The sequence below is a fragment of the Equus przewalskii genome, chromosome X (assembly GCF_037783145.1).
Source record: "Equus przewalskii isolate Varuska chromosome X, EquPr2, whole genome shotgun sequence".
Classification (NCBI taxonomy): Eukaryota; Metazoa; Chordata; class Mammalia; order Perissodactyla; family Equidae; genus Equus; species Equus przewalskii.
Window position 1 is genome coordinate 85,351,243 of NC_091863.1, and position 24,689 is coordinate 85,375,931.

At 35.5% G+C, this 24,689-nt stretch overlaps 1 protein-coding gene across 7 annotated transcripts in view; it reads left to right on the forward strand.

The window, feature by feature from the left end:
- NRK (Nik related kinase) overlaps positions 1-24,689 on the forward strand; it is a 123,714-nt gene that overhangs the window by 70,844 nt on the left and 28,181 nt on the right. For all 7 annotated transcript variants that reach the window (XM_070605111.1, XM_070605112.1, XM_070605108.1 and 4 more), the window contains 10 exons: positions 1,301-1,391; positions 4,030-4,160; positions 5,997-6,051; positions 10,263-10,341; positions 11,394-11,569; positions 13,162-13,225; positions 13,646-14,813; positions 17,150-17,257; positions 20,292-20,359; positions 22,190-22,284. In XM_070605111.1, coding sequence (XP_070461212.1) covers positions 1,301-1,391; positions 4,030-4,160; positions 5,997-6,051; positions 10,263-10,341; positions 11,394-11,569; positions 13,162-13,225; positions 13,646-14,813; positions 17,150-17,257; positions 20,292-20,359; positions 22,190-22,284 — 2,035 coding nt within the window. The remainder of the gene's footprint in view (positions 1-1,300; positions 1,392-4,029; positions 4,161-5,996; positions 6,052-10,262; positions 10,342-11,393; positions 11,570-13,161; positions 13,226-13,645; positions 14,814-17,149; positions 17,258-20,291; positions 20,360-22,189; positions 22,285-24,689) is intronic.

Below are 24,689 nucleotides of genomic sequence, written 5' to 3' on the forward strand. Positions count from 1 at the left end.
AAGATAGTCTGCAAGATGTGTAGCCAAGTCTTTCCAAATCATGACCTTTAATAGCTCTGTCAAGGTCAGACTATTGTGTTCAATAGATCATCAAATAACCACTTGGAATATTTATTATGTTATTATGATTTTTAGAGTTCTTTTTTTTAAAAAAAAGCATAGCACTGTCATTAGAGATTAAGATAAAAGTGAGGCAGTAGTCAGTGTTTTACAGAATGGCCCCAAACCATCCACAACCATTTTACAGACAGATATCCTCTTTGAATAATGCCCTATTTTTAAAACTTTCTTTATTTCGAACATCAAATTTGATGAGCGACAATCTTGTGGATCTACCAAACTCAAATTTTTCTTTGTGTCTTAAGTGCTTAGGGTCACCCAAGAAGGATATTAACAGAACTGAACAGCACCACTGATACAATGTTGGAATGTCCTTCCCATCTTAATTGGATTCACATGTGGTAATAGTGTAACTAGTTAAGAGTTCAAACTCTGGGCTGAGTTTAAATTCTGGTTCATCATGTATTATCTGTGTGCTCTTGAGTCAGTTACTTAGTTTCTCCAAATGTCACTTTCCTCATCTGTAATATAGGGTGATTTTAGCACCCTCCTCAAAGGGTTGCTTTGAGAATTTAATAATTTACTCCATATAAGGCACTTAGCACAGTCCTTGGCAAAGAAAAAAGACTCAATAAATATTAGCTGTTTTTACTGTTACTTCCATTATTAATCCCCAGTTAGTATCTGCAGTAATCTCACTGAAGCCAGGTCACGGGTTAGTTTTAGTGGTGAATGGGCTGGAGCCAGCATGGTAAGCCAATACAAATTGCAAATGCTTTAAAATGAATTTCCATATTCCCCCAAATTCTCAGCCTACAATGTTGACTAGAAAATATTTTGGAATAAACAAATGGTTGGATGAGGAATAGAGCAAACCAGTGGCTGAGCTATGATATTTAAGATGTCCAGGTTTTTACTCTTATGATTAGTTGGAAATATGGAGGCTAAAAAGGAAGGTAAATGGCCCAATGTATACAAACATTACTTTTTGGTGTTCTTTTTCTTTCATGAGTGTCCTGATTTATTTTCCTTTCCTTATAGCCAAAAATAGTATTTCTGGGAACTGGTTGTAGTAATTCCAGCCTAAAGAAAGAATTTTGTCTGAAAAATGCAAATCTGGGTTATTTTTCTTACCAAAAGTTTTTCCAAAAATACTAAGAAAAGTACCAGAAAAAGAGGAAAAATATATACTGATGTGGCTTTTTAAAAATAATAAATAAATATGTATATATGTATGCAGGGCTTAGCTCATCTTCATGCACACCGTGTAATTCATCGGGACATCAAAGGTCAGAATGTGCTACTGACTCATAATGCTGAAGTGAAACTAGGTAAGTTTATTCTTACAATACTTTAAATGAGACCCAAAATATCTTAATGGAGAAAAATCCCTCAGGATAACTGTGTTTTCTTTCATGTCACTAATAATATCCTCTACTTATTTAGGCTGTGTCTTCCCTGCCTGAAAAACCAGTAAAAATTTGAAAATTTGTTTGGGATGGGAAGTGGAGCAAGAGAAAGATGCACATAACTGCTTCTCTGAAATCATGTAGATAAAGGCAACTTTTCAATTATAGTGAGAAGTTTACATTGGTCACTGCTTTATCCTCTATTAAATACAGCTATTACATTTATTTCAACAATTGAATTGAGTATTTACCATGTGCAGGTTTCTGTTCCATGGAAAGGGATTAAACATGAAGATGATTCTTCCACATCACAGAGCCATATTTTCGAAAGAATATCAAGGAACTTTTAAATCACTTACGGACAAATTGCTTCTCTTGAATTTTCCCTCAAATATTTAAAGAACTGATATCAATAAGAAATGATGCTCCAGTAATATCTAAGTCAAATTCAGAATTGGAAATCAGAAGATCAGAAAGTCCCTCGCTTTCTATTCCAGGGTGCAGAATGGCATAATTTATTTGAAACTAACCATACATATTGTTTCACAGGTACACAGGGAACAATATGTTGCATCCTTTAATGTTTAAAATAATATTGTCAGTTGGTTTTTAAATAATACCATATGAATAATGTCAGTACTATGTAACAGCAGATGACCTCATTGATATAGAACGTAAATTACTGGTATCAAATTCTGTATCAATTTTTAATTATATTTATTCTTGCCTACCATGTCCCTAGAATGACCTTAAGATAGTCCCACTTTTCCTGCTAAACAAATACAACCAGAGTAAAGATTTTTTTTCATTTATTGAGAATGCTTTTCACTGAATATTTGTGGAAGAAGCATGAGGTAATAGTTGTTCTTGAAATAAGTGAAAATTAACTTCAAGAAAGCATCTTTTGTGTCAAAAAGCCATAAAGATAGAAATACAATTTTAAGACACTGTGTTAAAATACATGAAGGACATTTAGATCTCACATTCAAATGTGCAGAATAGTCTGTCACAAGACTACACACTATGTTTACAAATGGCAGCAGCATGCCCATATAGTTGGGTCAAGTTTCTGGTCAACCCTCCTGTCTGCAGCCCAGAGGAGAAATTGTAAGTAACTGAAAAGCCACTGAAAAATCTGTCACAAAGTCCGTGCCCTAAAATTCATGTACTTTACTCTGTGGGAGAGACCTTTTAGCAGTGGATTAGAATCTAATCAGGCTTATTTTGCACATAACCCTTATACATTTGGTTTTAGATTTCTCAGATACAAGTATATTTTTACGCAACAAATTATAAGGAGAAGGTTGTAGAAGGCAAACCCAATAGCAGCCAAAAGGAGTGACAGAATGGAAAGAGACTGGGAAATGATTGTACTGCACTTCAATTGATCAATAATCCTTATATTCTGATTCCTAGTCACCAAAGAAAAAGTTAATTTATGCCACTGTTGAGGTCCCTACTTTTATCTTAATTTCAGCTTTTCTTTTTTTTTTTTTTCTTCCATTCATCACTTCCTTCTACTCTTTTCTCCTTTCATTTTCTTCCCTGAGGGTCATGTGTCAGCTTATGGCCTTCATAGGTGTTATTTTGGCCCTTAAAGTTGGCTCTCAGGGATATCAAGAATGCTCAGCTCTGATTTAACCTATTCTCAAAAAAAAAAAAAAAATCTACATAATGAGATTGTTCACACCCAATGATGATTTTCTCATATTATGGACATTTTGTTGTTGTTGATCTTGTTAGAGCCTTCTTTAAAGACGGCCCTAAACTTTTAACTTTTTTATTTTTCTTTTCTTCTCTTAAGTTCTTCAAACTACTTTTCAGTCAATGTTGTTCTCCGTCCTCCAGATTCCTGGAAACCATTCTAAATTAGAAAATCTACTTCATTTTTCATCCCTGTCTTATTTTTTCTGGACTAAATAACCCCAGTCTACTTTAGCCTTTTTTCTGTCTGTTTCTGAGGATACCATACTAAATATTTTCATATAATGTATCCCACAGATGAATAGGAGACAGAACTTTTATAGTCTAAGCTAAGATATAGATACCACAGAAAATATTTGCATCTGATTCAAAAGATCTGTAGAAGAAGTTAAACTAAATTCTAGCAGAAAGCTCATTTTTCTTTATCAAAGTGATGGAACCCCCCAACACCATGAGTGAGGCTTCCTAATAAACTACTAATAGGTTTTAGATTTCTTAGATGTTGCTTACAATGCTGGTCTTCCTCCAGTCTGGTGGCAGGTCCAAACACTACATATGTTATCACTTCAGAAGTTCGGGGTATAGTGATGGAACTTTATTTTTAATATTCATGGTAAACATTCAGCCAAACCTACTGTAGATTTATAATACCAGTGCTGAGTTGCTTTCCAATATAAATAGCAGCAAAAGCCTACTTCCCAGTATTCCTGGAGTAGACTTCATGGTAAAGTTTGCTGGGTTGGAATGAAAATCTGTTATCCATTGTGGCTTTTGTATTGGCTTTCCAAGTTAAAGCAATAACTTATTGAGCTTTTTGTTACTGATTAATTATTTTGACATATGGTGAATTTTGCAGTGGATTTTGGAGTGAGTGCCCAGGTGAGCAGAACTAATGGGAGGAGAAATAGCTTCATTGGGACACCGTACTGGATGGCACCTGAGGTGATTGACTGTGATGAAGACCCAAGACGCTCCTATGATTACAGAGTAAGTGTGAAAATTCCGATAGTGGGAATTAAAGTTTGGAAAGGACTTGTGACTAATGTTTGTTTTTAAATCATAAAATGAAAGAATAAAAAGCAGACTGCTCCTCCTTTCATGTTAAACTCTAATAGGAAATACTAGCTGCTATTCTTATGTGTGGTTTGATTATATGCAGAAAAATAATATTTTCTAAAAATGTAGACAAAGTACACCATTGGGAGTTATCCATATTTGAGGAAGAATGTCTAGTTCATGTTGCTTGCAACTTCTTGGTAAAAATATTATATTATGTGGCTTTATATGGAAATTTAACTTCCAGGAGCAGAGGGCTTTGTAAACTTTAAAATGAGTAAATGTAAAGCCAATTACTAATCCCCACAGTAAGTTAGCTCCAAAAAGAAAAAATTAATTTGATTACTCAGGGTAATGGAGAAAATCTTTGGCATGGTTCACGTCCAAACCACAGAAAATCAATGGAATAGACAAATTAAGTAACAATTCATGCTATTTATTAAAATTTCCACTGAAGCTGCAATTTGGACAATATACATCTATGTACACATTTCAAAAAGCTGATGTGGAAAGAAAACTCTCCATTTGCTATAGACTGGAAAAACCACACTCCCTCTCCACATCATAAGTCATCCAAACAATTCATTGTGGTTTCGTTGTGTGGAACCTAGGACTCAATAGTTGAAGTTGATTAATACAAGTTTCATCTCTTTTCCCTTTCCCTTAAATGCCCTCTCCTTGATCTGCAAGCAGATCTATTGAGAGCTTATTACAATCCAGTGCTATTAGGAGCTGTGAAGACTATAGAAGCATAATATCTTTTAGTGGCTTGCTGTAAAAATAATGTTTTATATCTGTACAATTTTTGCAGTCTTTCGAAGACTTTCACCCATATTAATTATTTGTTTTTAATTTTTAGCCCCATGTAACTGAAAGAAAGCTTAAACTTAGACCATCGCAACAACACTTTGAAGCTAAGAGATCTGTAAACTGGGGTTCTAAGAATTCCATTAACTTGTTTACTAGTTTTCCAACCAGTCAGTGTGCCTCTAGCCTTGTGCCATTTCTACATTCTAAAAAACAAGGTACAGTTAACGGTAGTGAGGATAATTTCCTAGAGCCTCTTAGAATACAATTTCCTAGAATTACAATAATTCTATCCTCAATTTACTATATTCAAGGAACTGCTGGAAGTGCTTTTATTTATAATATTTCATTTAATGCTCATACCAGTCCTATGAGGTGGATACCATTATTATCTCCATTTTACATCGGGTGAAATTGAGGTACAGAGAGTTAAATAATTTGCCTAAGATTGCACAGCTAGTAGGCTTATGTAATAAGACTTCTTTACAGCATGTTCCTTTTGATATTTCCATTAAGGTAACAATGGCAATAGAGTCATGTGCCACATAATGATGTTTTGGTCAGTGATGGACTGCATATACAACGGTGGTCCCATAAGATTAGTACCATATAACTTATGTGTGTAGTAGACTATATCATCTAGGTCTGTGTAAATATACTCTATGATGTTTGCACAACAAAGAAATCGCCTAACGGCATGTTTCTCAAAACGTGTCCCCGTCATTAAGCGATGCGTGACTGTACATCCAAGATGAATTTTCCTTACACTGAACCCCATCCCATATCAACCAGATAACATATTCCTATAATGTCTGTCTATAGTGAAGCTTTATCATAGAAAGTCCATAAAATGACTCTGGCATTGACACTCCCCTCAGCGAAAGATTGTTTTGAAATTCTGATTACTATCAGTTTCCCATTTTTAAGTGACATTATTTTTTATCATCTTTTCCTTTGCAGAGTGATGTGTGGTCCGTGGGAATCACTGCTATTGAAATGGCTGAAGGGGCTCCTCGTGAGTAAAAATGTTTGATATTTGTTAAAATCTAGGGAAATATGCTGTACAAATCTGCCACTTGTAGCAGTCAGCTTGTACTCGCCTCACAGGTGCCACACTATGTGCCAAACTATAAACGGTGGCCTTTTCAATGATCACCAGATGCTCCAGTCAGAATGGCCAGATAGGTCTAGAAAAAAAGTTGGTGCTTTTCTCTCCTCTGATATCTTATTTTAGGTTGATTGAGTGTTGTTTCAATTTAACCTCAGTGGTATTTTGTCCTGACAGTCCTAATCAACCAGAATGTAAAGCATTCTGGTAAATATCGACTGATGGAATATTTAGATTCTAGAATATTTATAGTCACACACTACTACTACTTTAGACTGTGACAGTTGAGAAAATCCTCCAGTGGTTTATTGAAATTGAGCCAATCCTCAACAATATTGGAAAGTAAGCTTTTTTTTCCTTTGGAGTCAGTCTAGCTCACCTTTGGTGACTTCTTTGTTCCTTTTAGCCACTCCAGTGCCCTTTATTGCTCAGAGGGCTCCATTTCCTCTTGTTTCTCCTTCCTCATCATCATTTAAATGACTTGTTCTTTCAGGATACTGCTTTCTGGTAGGAAAGTAAAAATAGAATGTTAACTTAGGTATAAGTGATTGATCACCATCTAATGTATGACCCCATAAGCAGAGCATATTTGCTATCCTTAATACCTAAATCCAAAGATAGAAATGATTAACACATTCCTGGTATTGTTGAATGAGAAGTGAGAAAAATGCTTGGAGTATGTGTGGGGAGGGGAGTCTAATTGGTTTGCTTACTTCTCTCCAAGCAGATCCTATAGGTTCCCATATTCCCGCATGCTCTGTTTGGCAATGTCCACCCACCAAGCTTTACAAGCTTGGACTATCTTAGCACTATTTTTCAAGGCCAATGGGAGTAATTTCAAGGAGTAGAAATAGTGGTAACATAATTGTTAAGAACTCCTGGTGTCCCTTGGAATATCCCAGAAGAGGCTTGGGTTAAAGCTGGGACAGATGTGGAGATCAGGTTGCTGCTGCATCTCTTCTACCACCCAAAAAACTGCAAAGTACCTATGTTGAGGGAGTAAAAATAAATGATGGAAGAAAATTATATATGCCACATATATAAAATTGAAACAAGACTAGGAAGATGAATCTTATTCCTCATTAACTCCTGATAATTTCCCTTTGTGAAACATGCTTAGATTATGTTAGATTGAGTAGCAGCAGCTGCTGCTTCTCTCTTGCTCTCTCTCTTGTTTTCTTTAAATACAAGATACAGTATTTCATATGCATATTGATGTGTATATTTGGTTAGAATGCATGACTGCATCAAGTAGAATGTTTTTTCTTTTGTTTTTGAGTGTTCCTCGCCATTTCTTTCAAAAAACTACCTTTCTACGTTTTGCAGATTTGTACTTCTTGGTTCACCTTTTTTGTTTCATGTTTTCACTCTAAAATATTAAATCTTGGGAGGAAAAAAGGGGTAGTGAGAAAACTCACAGAAAAAGTGCAGAGAAGGAGTTTTTAACAGAGTGCACAAATGGCAAACTTCTTGCAAAAGACAGGTGAGGATGAGGATATTCTTAACTTACAACAATAGAAAATAAAACAATCATGCCTGGGTAAGTAATTGGAATGGTGCAACTTTGGTCATGAGCAACTTGAAACAGCTACACTGCTAAAATATTTGTCTTTAATCAGCCTCCTTTATTGCCTGGAGTATTAATTTTGGATGGAAATGATTGTCATGAATTTAACTGCAAAAATCCTCCAGGTCATGAAAATTATAAGCTCAGAGAGGATAGCCTTCCAAAGTGACAGTTATGTGATAATTGCTTCTGAGGTCCAGATAACAAAATTCCATTCTTTCTTTGGTAAGTCTCTCCCAGAGAAGTAAAAAGAGAGGGAGAATTTCTCACTGGAAGGGTGCTGTAAGGGATCTCACACGAGAGAAGATCTGAACCGTTGCACACCACGAGCTTCTTAAGTCTTTGGGTTCTGGATAAGAATTCAAACTTAATGTGGAGACCTTTACACCAAGGCCAGACTACTCCTAGTAGTTATTCAAACATCAGAATATCATAGGCCGGATAATATTGAATAGGTGTGGTTCTTTGTTTCCCTACTCTATGGCAAAGTGAATTGTTGGCCTGGTGGAGAAGCAGGATAAGGTTGACAGTTTACTCCTACTCTCCCTCCTTGTCAAGGATCTACACCAGCCAATTTACCTTAATCTGAACCATATCCTTCTCTATTTTATCATTCTCTTTGGCCTTGTAGAGATTATTTTTAACATTTTCAGCCATGATTGTTTATAGTCCTTCTTCTATTCCTTGTAGTGTCTCTCCCTTACACCTCCAGCTCGATCTTTACCTGAGTGTCTCGTGACTCAGATTTACCTGTCTCATCAGGAGACCCATTCCTTCAGTACTGAGAAGATTCCTTCAGATCTAAACATATTGTAGGAGTAAACCACATTATTTAAACTAATTCAAACTACCCCCAGTTTAATGTTTCCTACCCATCAAAAGATGTGTTTTCAAAGGGGTTTGCTATTTCAAAGGAGTGAACTTCTAATGGTGGAAGTTTGGGCAATGTTGGAGATATGGAGTGAAGGGGGATTTCCTAGCATTCTTAAAATTAGACCATATAGGAAACCTCCACAACTGCTGTTTGACATAGCTGTTGTGCCCATCCTATCCTCCATTCCTTTGTGGATTTCTCCTTTCCATTAATGAAAACTTACCTAATCAATGCCCTACCTCTGGACCTCTGAAGATGTTGTTTGTTGACTGAATGATGCTCAGATGTTGTTAGATGACAACCGCTTAATATTGTACAAACTCACAATATGTTTAAAGGACAGAATCTGGTGACTGATTTGACATAATAAAGGAATGAAGTGAGTCAAATATGATCCTGATCTTTTGAGTTTGGGGCTAATTCTGCCCTCAAGTATCAATTTGCACCTTCTATTAATTTATACCCATGTAATTGAAACAAAAGCTTGACCTTTGAACACTTGCCTTTATATCACTCTAATGAAATTACCCTGGGAGTTTTTTCCTACTACTATGAGAGGCCAGTTTGGCATTGTAGTTTTTTCTGGAGATGTATCATGGGAGAAGAATGATGGCCCTAAAGAGTCATTAATATCAAATTTTCCTCACATGAATGACACACTTATAGTGTTAGATGAAATTTACACTATGGCTCTCCTTCAGAGATTTTTTGTGCTGCCAGTTTTCTTTAATCAAAACACCAGAGGAAGTAAGTGAAGTGAGACACATATTTAAACCTTTATAGAAAAGCCCAGAATTCCCAAACCAGTGAGGTAATGAATTTATATAGCACATATTGGAATAGGCTTTTCTTTGTATGGTTGTGTGTCTGAAAAAGAGAATGACAGTCCAGTAACTTGGCACAGACTTGAAGCGCCAGATAATTAAAATCTTTATTATAATATCAGTAGCTAATATTTACTAAGTGTCTACTGTATGCCAGACACTTTTCTATGTAGGTTGCCATTTAATCCTCACAGAAACCCTTTTAAGGGATTCTTGATATATTTTCTGTTTTTCAGATGAAGAAACTGAGGCACAGATAGGTTAAGTAGTTCTCCCAAAGTCGCAAAGAAAAACCTAGCATTTGGACCCAGATGATCTTACACTAGAGAGTGTGTTCTTAACAATTAATTACACGATATCTACCTCTTTTCCTAGGACTGTGAGCTTTCAAAATAGATTCTTCTCATGTTTTTAGACTACTAAGTCATTCTTTATATATTATTGTGCTTAGCTACTAGTCTGGTTGACTTTTTTAGCCTATAATTACATATTCCAATTTTACGACTGTAGATGCCTACAATACAAAAACTCAGAAGAGGGCTTGTCACCACTTTTAGTTTACTTCTCTAGCTATATATCATCAATCACACATTTCAAAATTTTTATCTAGTATAATTTATTATTGATTTGTCACACCTGGCAGTAGCAAGGCTTTAGGATCTTACATAATAGACCGCTTGCATTAAAATGAGCTTTTCCTTTAACTACATTCTTTTGTATCTATTTATTCTTTAGTGTCTATTCAACATGATATGTGAAAGAACACTGAGAATTCCTTCTGGAATGAAGAGTGTGCTCAGTAGTTACCCTTCTTATTCATTCTAATTCTAAAATTATCTGTTTTGCTTTGCAGCCCTGTGTAATCTTCAGCCCTTGGAAGCCCTCTTCGTTATTTTGCGGGAGTCTGCTCCCAAAGTCAAATCCAGTGGATGGTAAAGATGAATGACTTAATATCCTAAACACATTAATTTGAAACTTTTATGTAGCAAAGTAGTTTTAATTCATTTGGTCAGTCCTGCTTCAATATCCTTATTGGACAATATTTCCTAAAAACCGTTACCTTAAGTGGGGGGTCTAAATGCCTAGTTTTAATTAAGAGCTAGCTAGCTAACTAGAAACAAGTAATGCCCTCCATAGCATATAATGGTTACATTACTGTCCTGGCATTAAAGGCATATTCAGTTGTTTCTCCAGTAATGGACAGACCAATTGAAACCAAGTGTGAAGTTTCTCATTGTGCTAGATCAGCAGTCAATGATTGTGACATACAGCCCAGTTATTTGACCCATTAAACTAAACATCCACATACCTAGAGAAGAGGACTTGTTCACCTAAGGGTGCTACAAGCCAACTAAACTTGGGACCCTTCTGGCTGAAGCTTTTTGATCTAGTACCTGAAGCCCTTGCTTATTGTTAGTATATGTTTCTTGCCCTGGTAGAAATGGTGACTATGATTTGATTGCTGACATTATTCCTATGATTCATTTTAGCCCTTCCCATAGATTCAGGCTTTCTGGCCACATCTGTTTTGATGGGCTATTTAATTAGTTTTGTCCCGGTGCTATTAGCACCCGTTTTTAGATCATTACATCCACATCTCTGTAGCTCACAGTGCATATAGTCAAGTGAAACATTCAGGCTTTAAAGCATGACTGCTGTAGGTTGACCAGTCTGTGCTCATGGTCTACGTATATCCATCCCACTACCTGACTTTTTACCATGTACATACTTCTGAATTCATTGAAGTTTCTACTATTACTTGGGTAAAAAATGCCGTTGACGCTGGCCTCTTCTGAGGTTTGAATGGCATTACTGTGTAATGGATTTTGTCAAGCTATAGAACATTTGCCAATTGAAAAGGCAATTACAGCTAGAGACAACTCTCTCTAAAAATATGACCCTCAGAGTGGCATGTGGGTAGGGGCAGGAGGAGGTGTGGCAGGCATGAGAATGTTCTTTCGTCTCTTTGACTCATTTGTTTTAGGTCCCGCAAGTTCCACAATTTCATGGAAAAGTGCATGATAAAAAATTTCCTATTTCGTCCTACTTCTGCAAACATGCTTCATCACCCATTTGTTTGGAATATAAAAAATGAAGGACATGTTGTTGAGTCATTAAAGAAGCATCTTACTGGTATCATTAAAAAGAGACAGAAAAAAGGTAAAATATATGAACTTTCACTTACTGGAATGAATAGTCAGATGAGAGCAGAATTTATTCATTTATTTTTTCAGAAAAAATAATATTTGTTTTAAGAATTAGGTTGAAAGTGAAATTCTGAGGCCTTTGATATTTAGTTTTCCCATTAATATGCCATGTGCACTTAATTTATTATCTCTTGTGTGATCATCTACATACATAAGATTATAAATCATTGCCAGTTACAACTGGAAAGTTTTCATATTTACAAAGACCTTGAAAGCCTCAAGAAGAATTTTGTGATGTACCAAATTTATTTTAAGAAAACTCCTAACTGAAGCAATAAAATAAATAAAAAGATAAAATTTATATCCTTACTGTTCTTTTCTGGCTAATATTTTGATTAACTCCAATGAGATAAACAGATTTGTAATTAACCATTTATTGACTGTTAATTTTAAAGTAATGTCTGTGCACATACAAAGTTTGTTTTATGACTAATCTCCAACTGTAAGATGTGATTAAAGGAACTAATTTATACAAGTAAAATTAAGCTTCTATATATTAATGCCAAAAATGGCAGGATGGATTTTCATCAAATCCAGAGAAAATGACTTAGGAAGTTCTAACTTTACAGGTTATATGGCATATTCCACATTTAATTTGGGGCACCGTAGGCACGGTTGAGAGTAGCAATGAAATGGAAAAGGGGGAACCTGAAAAAGATACCAGGCATTCTCAGATTAGCTACAGGACTGATTGCAGTGGAGCTTCTTCCATCTGCGTAACTATGTATATCCTATTTTGGAGTGAGAAGCAGCAGGAATTAATTTATTTAACCATGATGGAGAATTCATTGGACCAATATCGCAGAAGCCAGCCAGCCTCAAATGGGCACAGCAAGACCTCACATCTACTTGAGAATTTGCTAATTTCCAGAGTTGCAAGATTTACAGAATGTTACCTGCGAGAAAAGTCACATTTATATGGAGATTACATGGAAGATGTAAATACAGTTGCCCTAAACACTTTAATATAGAAAACTCTAAAGGAAACTTCTGTTTGTAAGCTTCTATATTTCAGTACAGCACAGCTGACAGGAAAGCTGAACATTTTCAACGTGTTAAGTGCAAAGCCCAGAAATTTAAATTTTTACCTTTTAATTGAAAAGACGAAAGATCCTGATCCTTATTTCCAAAGACCTTCATTGAAAGGACCAAACATAGGTGTGGGCCCAAGCCATGAAGTTCCTACGTCTAGACCACACACCTATAAGCCATGTTCACCAACTATCTAGAGTTTCTCTTGTCCCTTTCTCCCTTTGCCTTTCTCAATTCTTTCTCTGTAGAATTGCAGCAATCAGATTGCTAAATTTTCTTTCCTATGCCCAGAGTAATTAGTCTCTATGGATTAGTTTCACCATGCCGCAAAAGTGGGCCTAGGAACTAGGATATTGTCTACATCACTAACCAGGTGTGATGTGAAGGGTTGTCACCTTTTTGTCCTTGTAAATTCACTCGACATCCTGAACGTTAGAGGGTGCAAATTGACTAAGGTGGATTACATGAATCTTGGCTGATTGTTATGTGTTATTTTTTCTCTTTCATAAAAAGGAATACCTCTGATCTTTGAAAGAGAAGAAGCTATTAAGGAACAGTACACCATAAGAAGATTCAGGTGTGTGAAACGAATTACATATACAATTTGATGTTAGCAATTCATGTAAGACAGTTGATTCAATATTGTTGCACTTGACTCAGAAAAACTGAATCCTTTCTGATACAACAAATAACAGGTCTCTATTTTCAAGAGAAATCTGAGTGGAGATGTTGAAGAAAAATTTTTCTTACTACTCAAAGATTCCTTAAGTTCTGAGAATAGAATGATCAAGTAGATTATCAGACCATTAAGGTTGAGTATATTAGTAATACAAAGAATATTTTAGACATTACAGGAATGATTCAAGAAAGATTTACTGAAAATATCTTTATTGCAGAAAATGTTCATAAATAAAATAAATAAAAGCATTTCCCCTGAATAACTTCACTCCACTGACAACTCTAATTGTGTGGCAATCATCTGTATGTTTATTTCTAGAGGACCTTCTTGTACTCATGAGCTTCTGAGACTGCCAACCAGCAGTAGATGCAGACCACTTAGAGTCCTACATGGAGAACCTTCTCAGCCAAGGTGGTTACCTGATCGAGAAGAGCCACAGGTCCAGGCACTTCAGCATCTACAGGGAGCAGCCAGGGTGTTCATGCCACTACAGGCTCAGGACAATGCACCTAGGCCTCTACAGGGGCAAGCCCAGGCACCTCAGCGACTACAAGGGGCAGCTCAGGTGTTCATGCCACTACAGGCTCAGGTTAAGGCTAAAGCGTCTAGGCCCCTACAGGTGCAGATTAAGGCACCTCCACGACTAAGAAGGGCAGCCTGGATGCTCATGCCACTACAGGCTCAGGTTAAGGCACCTAGGCCTCTACAGGTACAGGCACAGGTACCCAATGAACAACAGGCTCAGACCCAGCCCCAGGCATCAGAAGAGCCCCAGGATCTGGACCAGGTACCAGAAGAATTTCAGGGGCAAGGCCAGGTACCTGAACAACAACAAAGGCAGGGCCAGGCTCCTGAACAACAGCAGAGGCAAAACCAGGTACCTGAACAGCAGCTGGAACAGAACCGGGCACCTGAACAGCCAGAGGTACAGGAACAGGCTACTGAGCCCACACAGGCAGAGACTGAGGCAGGGGAACCTGAGGCCTTACGAGTACATGCCCAGGTGTTTCTGCCCTTACTGTCACAGAACCACCACGTGCTGTTGCCACTACATTTGGATACTCAGGTGCTCATTCCAGTAGAGGGGCAAATGGAAGGGTCACCTCAGGCACAGGCCTGGGCACTAGAACCCCTGCAGGCAATTGGCTCAGTTCAAGCACTGATAGAGGGACTATCAAAAGACTTACTTCGAGCACCAAACTCACATAACTCAAAGCCACTTGGTCCACTGCAAACCCTGATGGAAAACCTGTCATCAAACATGTTTTACTCTCAACCAGAACAGGCACGAAAGAAAAAATCAAAGGTTTCTAGTCTAAGGCAGGCACTGGCAAAAAGACTATCACCAAAGAGGTTCCGGGCAAAGTTATCACAGAGAACTGAAGAGTTTGAGCTCTCAGATTTAGAAGCCCGCAGGCAAAGGCGCCAACGCAGATGGGAGGATATCTTTAACCAGCACGAGGAAGAGTTGAGACAAGTTGCAAATGTAAGAGTTTCTGATATTTTTACTGAGTCAAATACGCAAAGAAAATATGCTAGTTCATACTCACGTGTTTTCTCTCTGTGAAACCAAATGAAATAAATATTTCTTGTGTCCCAGAGAAGATTAACTAATTTGTGCTTCAAATAAATTATCCTGAAATTTGCAGATAATTGTGACTAAATTTGAGAAAGAAAAATTGTCTTGAATGATCCAAGTAATTGCTCGAAATCTATAGAGATATAGCTTTAATTATTAGTTTTCTACCTATTGCTCCCTTAACCAGTAAAGGGACATCATATGTACATTTAAAATTACTATTCTGGATCTTTAAAAATTACTTTCTTAGTTCAAAATGTCAATTATAACTCATTAAAAATAAACAGGAAAACAAATTTAGTTTTGTTCCTCTAACTTCTAAGTTAGTTTACTTACTCTTTCTTCCCATAGAATGCTGAAATGTACTAAGTGAATTGCACTGATTTTTGTACTTCAGAATGTTTAAATCAAGGTTAAAATGAGAAGGAAAAACAGTCTCCAAAATATTTTGTATATAGTTACCATACGTATGACATGTCTTACTAATTTTCCACCTATTTTACATAATTAATCAATGAAGTGGGTATATAGAACATGACACAAGTTACAAGTTCGTCCCTGCACTCCTTTGAACTGTGGTATGCAGTATGTTGATCTCTCTGATTGAATAGAGAATAAAACAGTTTTTCAAAATTCTCTACTATAAGTGGATATAATTTGGCTGGAGTTGATGAATTCATTCTGACAAATCTAATCTGACAATGAAGAGTTTGTGAGCTTCATAAATAAGTTAATGAGGTCAACAAAATTAGGAGAGTAGTTGTTTTCTAATACTCCACAGCATCCATTTATATTAAAGAAATCATTGTGAGGATCCTAAATAATCCCTGGTATCACCATCCATTTATCTAATAATAATGAATGTAGTAATTACAAATGAACCTTGTCTGAATGTCTGGATAAGGGAATCTTTTGGTTTGTGTCCATTGAGACAATTGAACAAATGCTATTTCCCTGACATGTTTAACATTAGAAAAGGCAAAAACAACAAGAGAAGAAAGGCTCAAAAGGGTAAATGGATGTCTAGCCCCCCCGAAAAGCTGGAAGATACGAAGAAAAAGAATCCAGGTAGAGAAAGGGAGAGGTATGAGTCTAGAATAGTGATATTTGCCTGAAATTAGGGCATCTAAAATGTTGATGACTATTCTCAATGAGCCCTAGTAAGAATCGGATCTAATGGATTTTGCATTTATGAAAGACTTACGCATCCCACAAGACTCAGTATTAGTAGCATGGCACACACTTATTGTCTTTCAGTATTATAGATATACATGTGAGAAGCCATTCTAAAATGGAAGAAAAAGTCAATAAATAATAGTAATCAATCCCATGACCCTGACATCTTGTATAGGCGTTCATATCTTTATGTGTGACTCTTAAAGAAAACCTGAACGAGTAGAAAATTATTGATCCTGTAGTCAAAGTCATAGGTCTTTTGAAATACCTGAAAATTTATTAAAGTTTAGAGACATTTGAGAGTGCTTCAACTCACCAGAGGGAAAGGAAACACATTTTCTTTTCTTTCTTGAGGAAGATTAGCCCTGAGCTAGCTACTGCCAATCCTCCTCTTTTTGCTGAGGAAGCCTGGCCCTAAGTTAACATCCATGCCCATCTTCCTCTACTTTTATACGTGGGACGCCTACCACAGCATGGCTTGCCAAGCGGTGCCATGTCCACACCCAGGATCCGACCCAGCGATCCCCAGGCCGCCGAGAAGTGGAACGTGCATGCTTAACCACTGCACCACCAGGCCAGCCCCAGAAAACACATTTTCAATACTCTCTTTGAGTTGAAGAAATAATATTGATTGGCTTAAATAGAAAAACAGGAACTTTTCTAAACTCCTAGGGCTCAATTAGAGCTAAATATTTGCACCACTGTATTAGGGATCTTCCATTCCACAGGAGGACCAAATTTTGTACTTATAACTGCTTACTAAATATGACAGTTTGGGGTTATGAATTAAGCTTTAGGCCAGAGATTCTTAACCTGGGTCTAATAGATGAACTACAGGTGGTCAATGCAGACACGTATGTCTATATACAGTTTTCTACAGAGAATCTGTAGCACTCCTCGGGTTCTGAAAGGGATTCAGAACCAAAAATTATTAGAAACCACTGATTTAAATCAATTTTAATATTTGAAAATTATTCTTTTAAATTGTGCATTAGGATGATAGAGTTGCTCCTATCATTTGCATTTTAACAACAATTGAAATATTTATTTTCCTTTTTCTTTCAAAGGACAAAGAAGATGAATCATCAGACAATGACGAAGTATTTCATTCAGTTCAGGCTGAAGTCCAAATAGAACCATTGCAGCCATACATTCCAGATCCTAAAGGAAACGAGGTAAGTTTCTCAACATGAGTTACTGTGACATTAAGTGCCTAGAACAGTGTTTCTTAAAGTCCTTGGTCTCAGGATTTCTTTACGGTCTTAAACATTGAAGACCTCAAAATCTTTTGTTTATGTGGATTGTGTCATTCGATATTTAATGTATTAGAAATTGAAACCAAAAAAATTAAAATTAAATTTAAATTAATTTAAAAAGTAATAAGACGATTACATGTTAACATAAGAAACAAATTTATCAATTTGTTAATGAAGAATAACTATTTTGCATCTCGCTTAGTGGAAAACAGCTGGGTTCTCATGTCTGCTTCTGCATTCAATTTCTTGCCATATGTTGTTTAGGTTGAAGTATATGAGTGAAAGATGGCTTCTCACATATAGGTAGTTGGAAGGGGAGAATTTTCATAGCTTTTTCAGATAATGGTGGATATTCTTTGATAATGCACCAAAACTAAAGAGGTGGCATCTACAACCATGTCAGTGAAATTTTGTATACTTAGTAATGTTAAAATCCATTGGGCTATTGTGTGCTATGAATAGTTTTTCTCCTGCAAGATTTTGTATCTTCATGAATTGGTTAGTTGGAAAATATTGGTTTACTGTGTATGTAGATCTTTCCAAATATTTATGCATTTCATTATACAACATCAAGAAACAGCATTTGTTAATATCACCATCAATTTCATCATAACAATTATTGAATATTTATAAACTGTGAAGTGCATGGTGACAGATAAGAATTTAAAATTTTAACTTTAAATTTTCACTTGAAAGCTCAATTTTATCATTGCTAACAAATAACGTCAGTTTTCTCCTTAAATTTACAGGCTTATGGCACTGATTTTAAATAAAATGCCTGACAAATAACCAAGTTGAATAATTGAAGTTTGTCTTGTCAGTCATCCTTTTAAGTAACAATATTGCCCATGAGAAATTTGGGTAGTTCAGCTTGTAACACAATCACACATACCTTTTGCCTTGATTCTATCTGTTCTGAGATGTAGTTTATGACAGGGTCCCGGTCATTTAACTTGTGGTTTATTTTCTTACACTGATGGGAATAATCAGGTCAGTCCTGGTGTCCAGGTGGTCTTTTGTTTTCATGACTATATTAATAGCTAGTTAGCACATGATATTGGTGAGGCCCAAGTTGCAGTTTTAATTCCTGTGTGGACACAGTAGTATCATCAAAGCCAGCATTCCTAACAGCTAACCATCTAAAAATTTCCTGGTCCCTAAGGGCAACTAGGTGGATGGGTGAAGAACTCAAAACTTCTTGCCTTACTGATAGTGGATCAGGAGTCTCATTGTTGTTCTTAATCAGCACAACAGCCCCAGATCTCTATATGTCTTCTTTCAAGATGCTTCACAGTAGTCTGCTATGATGTCTTTCATGGTCAATTACCCTTTTTATATATGTTCCTTCTGATACTAACAGTCCTCTGAAGTGAATAACAGGATATTGCTTTATAAATACTAGCCACTGGCAGAAGGAACATAACCTGGATTATATTATTTAATTACAAGAGGCAGTACATCTCCCTCTGTGCTTTATTAAATGATGACTTTTCACTTACTCTCAGATAATAATTGTTACTTTAAGCATGACACTTTAAGCGGGAAATATAATGAGCTGTATCTGATTGGTTTGGGATACATCATTTGCTTTAGTATATGCTATTCTTACTAATCATTCTCTGCTCCCCAATTTTCAGACCAAATACGGTCAATTCATATTAGGCATTAGCCTTTCTTATTTTTGGCCCTTACCTCTTCTGAGTAATTTTGGCCTCTGGTTTACTAGTGTCAATAAACTTTGTGAGATCAGCTTCATGAACCAAGAGGCCTAGACTGGGTCGACATGATGCCACTTACTTGAATCAAAAGTCGAAGAAGTCAGTCAGATGTCCTGCCTACTGCCAAACAGCTGGTTGTATTCGGAAACACTCACTAGCAAAACGTGAATGATTGACAACACTTTTCATTTCTTAACTATCTGTTTTTTGGAGTACAAAGACAACCTTGATAATTTACTACATAGAGAAAAAAATAGTGTAGTAAGGTTAGTATAGTTTCTAGAAACTATAGAGTGATTTGATCAGCATGAAAATGCTACAGTTTTTTAAAAAGTATAACACATTGAATTTTCCTTTCTAAAGAATCTGGTGTGACAGCCTCATTGAATAGTCAGAATGACCTATTTTTGGGGTAGCTAAAAACTATTTTGAGTAGAAACCTAGTGATATAAAACTAAATGAGGCAAGGCCACACTGCATGGCCCTATCTGCTAATGTTAGCAGAAAGGAAATCTGCCCCACTGATGGCAACTGGCTCATTATATACTCTCTTTCTTGAGTATTTTGCTGTATTAGATGAATGAATAATTGATAAAATCCAAATTAATTCATTTAGAATTGAAAAAATATTTGGAGCACTGATTATGACATTATAGTCAAATTGTAAAGTGAAAAGACATACCTTCTAAAAGATGAGACACTTTTGACCGTTTAGAGATTTTAATGATGTGTATGTGTCTGTGTTACAAATTGAAAATCTAGGGTTAACTTTAAAGGGTGAGTGTGTGAGAAGTTTGTACTTAAATTTTGAGTGAGAAGTTTGGACTTGATATAAAAAGTAATATGAAAACATAGAAAGAATATTAAATTAGCAGTTGGAAAACACATTCTGATTATAGATATTCTTTGACTTGATGTAAAATTCTCAGAAAACTCATTTTCCCTCTCTGGGCTACAGATTCCTGAATAATAAAACGAAGGTATTTGATCATATGGTCTCCAGAATCTGATATTATACTAAAATTCAAGGATACCATCAGAAATTATGGTTAAGTAGTTCTAATGTTATACTAGAAGTAATTATGAAAATATGATCTATTTATGAAAATCAGATTTTGTAAGTTGTATTTTTAGGAAAATATCTCTATACGAAGAAAGGCATCTTCCTATAAATTAATAACTCAAAATAACTTATGATCAAGAATTCTACTGAAGTATTGCATTGTTTCTTTAAGGTCCAAGAGAGATCTAATTCTGTGCCTTACAACCAGGCTCGTGCACATCGTGTCAAGTTCTCTTCAAGGTATACAGCTCTGATTTCTTTATTCAAATTATTCACAACTTACTATCACATGGAAAATTAAAGCTTATTTGTTTAACAATAAGTTCTATATGAAGTCAAAACTAAAATATTATTGATAACATCATCATCATCAACAATGTTGGCCCATATTTAAAATCTTAACTGCAATGACCCATTAACTGGATCTTTCACATTTGGACATACTGCAATCTCAGTGTCATTTAGTTTGATACTTAGCTGGTAAAAATCCACAATTTAATAGAAGAAACAACAATTGAATTCTTTGACCGCTTTCAATGAGTAATTTACAATAAAAAGATGTGAAATTTCATGTGCATCATGCACTTCAATTACACGTTTCATCATGTAATACATTATGAATATCGTGTACTACGTGATAAAACACACACACAAACCATTCCTAACCTCAGAAGCTAATGCCATAGAATGGGCAAACTGGAAATGACCTATAGAAAAAATCAAATCTAAAACTCAATATTATATCAATGATATTTTATACTAGTCACTGTATTTTTTATTTCTGTAATATTGATGATCTTCAGGAATTTTCAAAGATCATGTTTCAGATTTTAGATGTAGTGTGCAATGTGTTATATTTGAAAGCTAAATTTTAATGTAGGTTTTCTTTGAAAATCATACCCTCTCTAATCCTAACTCATAATGGAGGGAACTTAGGCTATATTTATTTACTCAGTCATTCAGGAAATATTTATTGGGCACTTACTACATTCAAGATACTGGACAGTATGGTAAAATGGCATAGAGTTGATACTATCTAGTATGTATACTCCTACATCATAATTTTTTAAATCTCCAGATATTTATGTTCTTGGATTTAACTGGTGTGTAGAAATCTTGGAAAATTGGAAAGCAAGACTGGGAACTTTCTGTTTCTCTACCTTCAGTGAATGAGTTGTCACGGTCTTTCTGACCACAAAGGGAGTAAACAGTTTGGTTTCGTATATCTGTTTTTGATATCATGGGGTATATGACTTTAATAAAATCCAATATATAAAAAAATAAATAAATCCAATATATAAAAATCAATATTGCTGTTAAACTGGAATTGGTTGTTCACATTACAAAAGGATTTTTGAATTTATGAATATCAAATGTATTAACTTTAAATATAGTTAAATTTATAAATTAATTTAAATGAAACTTGAGTCTTTCCTGCATTTGGGGGTCATATCTGTTCCAAGTCTAAATCAATAACCAAAGTCCTTCTTATGTAGAAATGCTAAGGCAACTATAAAATTTAGCAGCATTGGTCCAAAGAAACTTTCTAAATAATTCCTGAATTTGAATAATAAAAGTTGAAGTGTTCTATCTATCTGTCTATCCATCTATCTATCTAAATCAGAACAGGACATTAAAAAACACAAATTTCAGGCATTTGAAATCAAGATGATAATGGTAGAATATTTGAAATAACAATAACTTAGCTTTTTTATCATGTCAAAATCCTCACATACACTATAAAGTTATGTTTATTGCTGTTACCCAGAAAATAATATCTGAATATTAGCTTAAAGAAAGTTTATAGGAATTTTTAGAAATAAATATGATGTGTGAAGGAAACATATACTATATGGAAACACTTTTTGTATTTTGGAAATTGTTTCTCTGTTCTAGATAGAATAGCAGGTTTGGGGAAAATGGAAATTGGAAAATATTACTTCAGCTCTACTCCTTTTCATTTTGATATATGCCCGTATACTTAAAACTTTTTGTTGATCTTGATGTTGACTTGTACCTTCCCTTTATGAATGTTCAGATATGGCACATGCTTTTCTGTCTTTTCATTAGTGTTCCTCAGCAGCCTCTTTCGGAACAAGCTCAGAAGCCCATTGATGTCAGACAAAGGAGTTCGCAAAATCCTCAAAATTGCCCAGCAGCATCAGGTGATTCAAACCAAAATTTAAACAGTCAAAACACAAGCTAATGTTTAACAGTTTATATTGCAGAAATCAAGGAAGAATTTCAAAGAGAAATAAATCAAAAGTGTTAAAGAGGCCAAGGAGGATTAAGACCAGGAGGCCACTGGATTTGGCAGTTGGGTGGTTAGTGATGACCTTTGAGAAATGGAAAGTAATTTTTCTGAAGTTTATTCTTCCAGTTGGGTAGTAGTTATGAATGTGTTTAGCAAGGCGGAGGATGTCAACTTTAGTTTCTATACCATGTGTGAAAAATATGGGAAAGGAACTTGGGAGAGGCCTCTCCAATGGGCTAAAATTTATGGACAACCCTTTGAATATTGAAATATTAGGGTAGATGTAAGCGTGTGTTTTATTTATCAGTTTGTTATTTCACCTCCCCAAAGTAAGATATATACAGTATCTCATAAACATCCTTAATGTTACAAATTGATGTTTTTACTCAAAATACATGAAAAATTAATCAGGAGAACCATGAAAATAACTTCACAAATTGTGATATGAATTTAAAACAAGTGATTTATGATGTGCTTTTGAGAGAGCTTAAATGAATTATAGATTTGTGAAATATCACAATAAACAAAGTCAAAAGTTGTACCTTAGATCATAAAATATGGGATTATCTACTTTTATGCAATTCAAGTAAGTTAAGCAAGGACAAAATGCCTCACTGAGCCCACATGTCATCTGTGAAAATATAGCATACAGATTTTATTGAAATGTTAATAATAGAAAGGATATATAGGTGTACTGTATTAAAATAAGATATTCAAAGACCTGAACTTAAAACACCCATTTTTCTTCATAGAAGACTCAGATAATGGCAGAATTCTTTTAAATATTATCTTGTGAGAAATAAGATAAGCCCGCATGAAGAGTAACTTTAGAAATTTTTTTTCCTAGAATCTTTTTGGTTTGACTAGGGCTAATTTTGCAAATACTGGGCAAACAACTGAAAATGTAAGGTTTATTCATGTTGCCTTTTTTGAAATAAGGAAATCCTGGATTAGATCTCAAAGCAGTTATGAACAGTGGTGGCAGGGAGAAGGGGATAGCGTCTGTGTATATAACAGCTAATGTTCTTTTCAGCTCTAAAATTTCCATTATTTTATTGTGTGTGCTACACAGCCCATTTGAAGTTCCCATGAGATTGCATACTTCATCATGCAGGAAATCAGAGTACCTTACTACAAATTTGCCTCAAAATATCAAACACTCACCCAAACTTCTTTTTTATCCTAATAACACACGAAGAGACTTGAGAGAAAATGGTTTCCTGCAGAAAGATAATAAATTTCAAAAGTGCAACAGTGCCAGAAGATGTGGACGCAAATTGTGGGATGTACTCGGTATATTCTCAAAAGATAGCAGTGTTTGAAAGTACATGCTTCTTGGAATTGTAGTTTCTATACATAAGGCTTCAAGTAAAAGAAGGATTGTACTACTTATCTTTAAAATTCAACCATGCAAAAACAATAAACAGAGACCTGAGCATCCCCTTAGTGAAGCTTTTTCTAAGTACACTCACCTAGATCTACTGATTTTTGAGCCTAAATATTCTCAATGGATTTTAAGCACAGGTGGTTTTACTGTACCACTATTTAAATCTTAATATAAAAAATCCAGACAAATTTGCATTTTAAATGGAAATATTTACTCTATAGAATTGAGCTGTGCATTGTGATAACAACTAGCCTCATGTGGCTATTAAAATTAAAGCTAAAATGAAAATGAAATAAAATTTAAAAGTCAATCCCTCAGGGACACTGGCCAAATTTCAAATGCTAGATAGCCACTTGTAGCTAGTGGCTGCTATTTTGGACAGTACAGATACAGAACATTTCTATTACTGCAGGAAGTTTTATTGCACAGCGCCAGTATAGGATTCCCAGCTTTATTAAAAGGGTTAAGTTTTGTCTCTTTTCAGTTGTTCTCTTCTCAACTATATTGAAATACTTGAGGATATATCATTGATGGGAAATGGTGGGATTAAGATTGCAGAGTCAACTCTCTCCTCTTGAGAGTTTTGTCTAATCTGTTATCTTCTAAAACACTGTTGGGCTTTTTTTCTACTGGTTAGTATGGGAGACCAGTGGTACCACCCAGCCCTTCCTATTCTTGATACATTCTTTTTTTTTATAATGGAACTGTCTACCAGTCTTACTGTGTATCTTCTTACACAGAAATATTTAGCAAGTGTACACTTAATATTGAAAACAGAAAAGCCACGTAGGTCCACGGAGAGAACAAATCTTGAGCCTGTCACTACCCATGAAAACAGAACCTAGGACCCTGACCCCATGAGAATTTATCAAATTATGTTTCCTGAATTGAAAGAGACTACAAGAAAAATACCAAGGGATTCAACTGGT